The sequence below is a fragment of the Habropoda laboriosa genome, unplaced genomic scaffold, assembly GCF_001263275.1.
Source record: "Habropoda laboriosa isolate 0110345459 unplaced genomic scaffold, ASM126327v1 scaffold698, whole genome shotgun sequence".
Taxonomy (NCBI): Eukaryota; Metazoa; Arthropoda; class Insecta; order Hymenoptera; family Apidae; genus Habropoda; species Habropoda laboriosa.
In genome coordinates this window covers 250945-253694 of record NW_017100789.1, presented here as the reverse complement: position 1 = coordinate 253694, position 2750 = coordinate 250945, and the positions used below count along the sequence as shown (strand labels likewise).

The following is a 2750-nucleotide window of genomic DNA, read 5'->3' as shown; positions in this document are numbered from 1 at the left end:
AATTTTGAAAAAAAGGGGGAAGATCGATGAAGTGCAATCTGTTGCAAAAAGTATTTACTAATTGGTTCAGTAATGAAAGGAGCTGTCTAAGACAGTTTGAAAAATAATCGTAAATAATATTAGTTCGTAGAATGCTAGTGGCTTCCATGATTTATTTTAACAATTGCCAATATTCTCAATATTGCAATATTTTCCACGTTTGTAATTTTTGTATTTCAATTTTCCAACTTCCTAGTTCTTCAAATTTATCAATTTTCCGCTATGTCAATTCGTAGACTTCCAATTCTTCAAGTTTCCCAATTCTTCGCAACTTTATTTTTCAGAATTGCAATTCTTCGAGTTTCCTAACTTTCTACTATCTCCATATTCAGATTTTCGATCCTTCAGATTTCCTAACTTCCATTATCCCAATACTCAACACTTCGAATTCTTCAAATTCCCCAATTTTCCATAAAACATTCTATCACCAAACCTACGTCGAAATTTTACATAATTCAGTATCCAAGCTTCTGAAAATAACTCGAACATCTCGTGAACCCGTGGTTTTCGCAACTGAACAAAGTGGTAGGCGAAAAGGTCCATGGAAAGGGATACACCGAAGAGAGATAAACATGTTTCGTATGGCGACGTGAACGATGTGGCGTTCGCCTTTCCAAGTGAAAAGCATATATGTAAGTAAACATTTTCGTGGCGATTTTTGCTACAAGTTTCGCGGAGAACCCCATGGCATCGCGGAACGATGACCTATTGCGAAAGCAAGGAAAATACCGCGAGTGGATTTCACAGGCCACACGTGCTGCTATCGTGTGCGTGAGAATCATCCTTGACATCGATGCTGCCACGTGAAAAACCGCGAAACCAGTCTAAGACAATAGTAATTGACGTATGTATAACAGAGCTGATCCGACATAGCGCGTTTATGGTTGCACGCATGGTGCCCCGTGATCTTTATGTGTTATTGTCTCGTGGAAAGAATAATGATTCTGAACGAGTTATTGGTATTAATCGTACGGTTCGAATCTTTTATTTACTTATTAAACATCGGACGGCGGATGCCGGGTCACTTCTGACCCGACTTTTAGACGTCTCTTAAACAATATAATGCCTAGTAAAAGAAAAAAAAAGTGGTTTCGCTTGAGTTCGAAAAAAATGTAAGTATTGTGTCATATTTGACCCGGCATTCGCATATTTGACGACTCCATACGCTGTTTGTTAAAGTCATTTTTTGGAATATAGTTCGCTTTTTTCCCTTTATTTGTTAGTCCAACCTTCTGAAGTTAGATCGAAAGTTGTTTATTAGCCACGGAGTTTGATAGAAAATATCAATCTTAGTAAAGATTGAATATCAATCTATTAATTGGCTGTCTTAGTAAAGATTGATATTTCATTGCTTTGATTAATTAATGTCGAATTGTAGGATGTAAATGCTAGTGTTCAGTATTGAGAATCAATCTTCTTTTTGAATGACATTTAAATTCATAAGGCAGTAACGACGAATGAGTTTAATTTCATGTGTATAAATTTAATAGGAAGCAATTAGAAATATTCATTACGTATGATGATCCTTGCAATTTGTAAAATCTCATTTAATCTACGTGGACGACATTTCGCCAGATCGAAACACGCTTTCCTTCGACCTGCATGTCTAAAATCAACCGGTCATAGAGTTGATCGCTGTGTGAAAACCGCCTTATTACTCAGTTCTCCAAAGTCGTGACATTAACTGCCCCGATAGAATTCCTTCCTGAATAAGAGATCATCCATTATGGGTGAAATTGAGGGTGAAAGGTGGTGACCAATTCGATCTCATATTGGAGAATTCGAGTAAGTTCCTGATTCTTTTCATTAGTATTCATTCTTTATATTATGTGCATCTTATTCTTTTATTTATTGTGGCATTAGGGAAGCTCTTTAAGGTTTTTTTTTATCTGCGCTGACGTTGGAATTATTCTCGAATTGAGAAAGTTTTTCGGTTTCTTTGTATTTTTCGTTCCCAAAATATTATACATTTTTGAAACATTCAACGCTATAAAAAATTATTGATACAATAATTATGCGAATTTTCTTCTGAAATATTATTCATTATTTTACTCCTTATATGGAGCTGCTATATTAACAGCAGCTCCATGGTACATGAACTTAATTCATTGCAAAGTTCAGCATATTAATAATTTCACCATTACGAAAATGATCATAACATTAATTATATCAATTCTCCTCTGAAATGTTATTCATTATTTTACTCTTTATATGGAGCTGCTATATTATAATAACTACATGAACTTAATTCATTGCAAAATTCAAAATAATAATAATGCCAATTTTCCTTCAAAATATTATTCACTAGTCCATTCCCTGTCCTAATAATTTTTATTTCAGAATATAGCAAGTCACTTTGTTAATTACATAAATTTAGTTTACTGTAAAAGTTCAAATATTAACCCCTTGATTTCTTTTCCTGTTTGTGCACCTATGCGTCAACTAACTATTGTTTTAGTACTATATGAAGTAAGAAGAGCTAATGTACTATATGTAAATTAATTAAATTTGACAATGTTCAGTTTTATAAACTAAATCGAAAATTAGAATTAAAATTAATTTTTCTTACCGATATAACTGTTTTTATCAGATCTTGACCAAAATCTGTGGCACGTGTCTGACTGGTTATCATACGGCAAGGGGTTAATACTCTATTCTCTATATCATAATCATATTTAAAGCAATAATTTTACTCACCTCGTGATCTTCCC

The 2750-nt window shown here is 33.7% G+C and overlaps 1 protein-coding gene across 1 annotated transcript in view; it reads right to left on the bottom strand.

The window, feature by feature from the left end:
* The window catches only part of LOC108577234 (serine-rich adhesin for platelets-like), a 194090-nt gene that overhangs the window by 6920 nt on the left and 184420 nt on the right, over nucleotides 1-2750 (bottom strand). The window contains exon 6 of the mRNA XM_017940366.1: nucleotides 527-595. Coding sequence (XP_017795855.1) covers nucleotides 527-595 — 69 coding nt within the window. The remainder of the gene's footprint in view (nucleotides 1-526; nucleotides 596-2750) is intronic.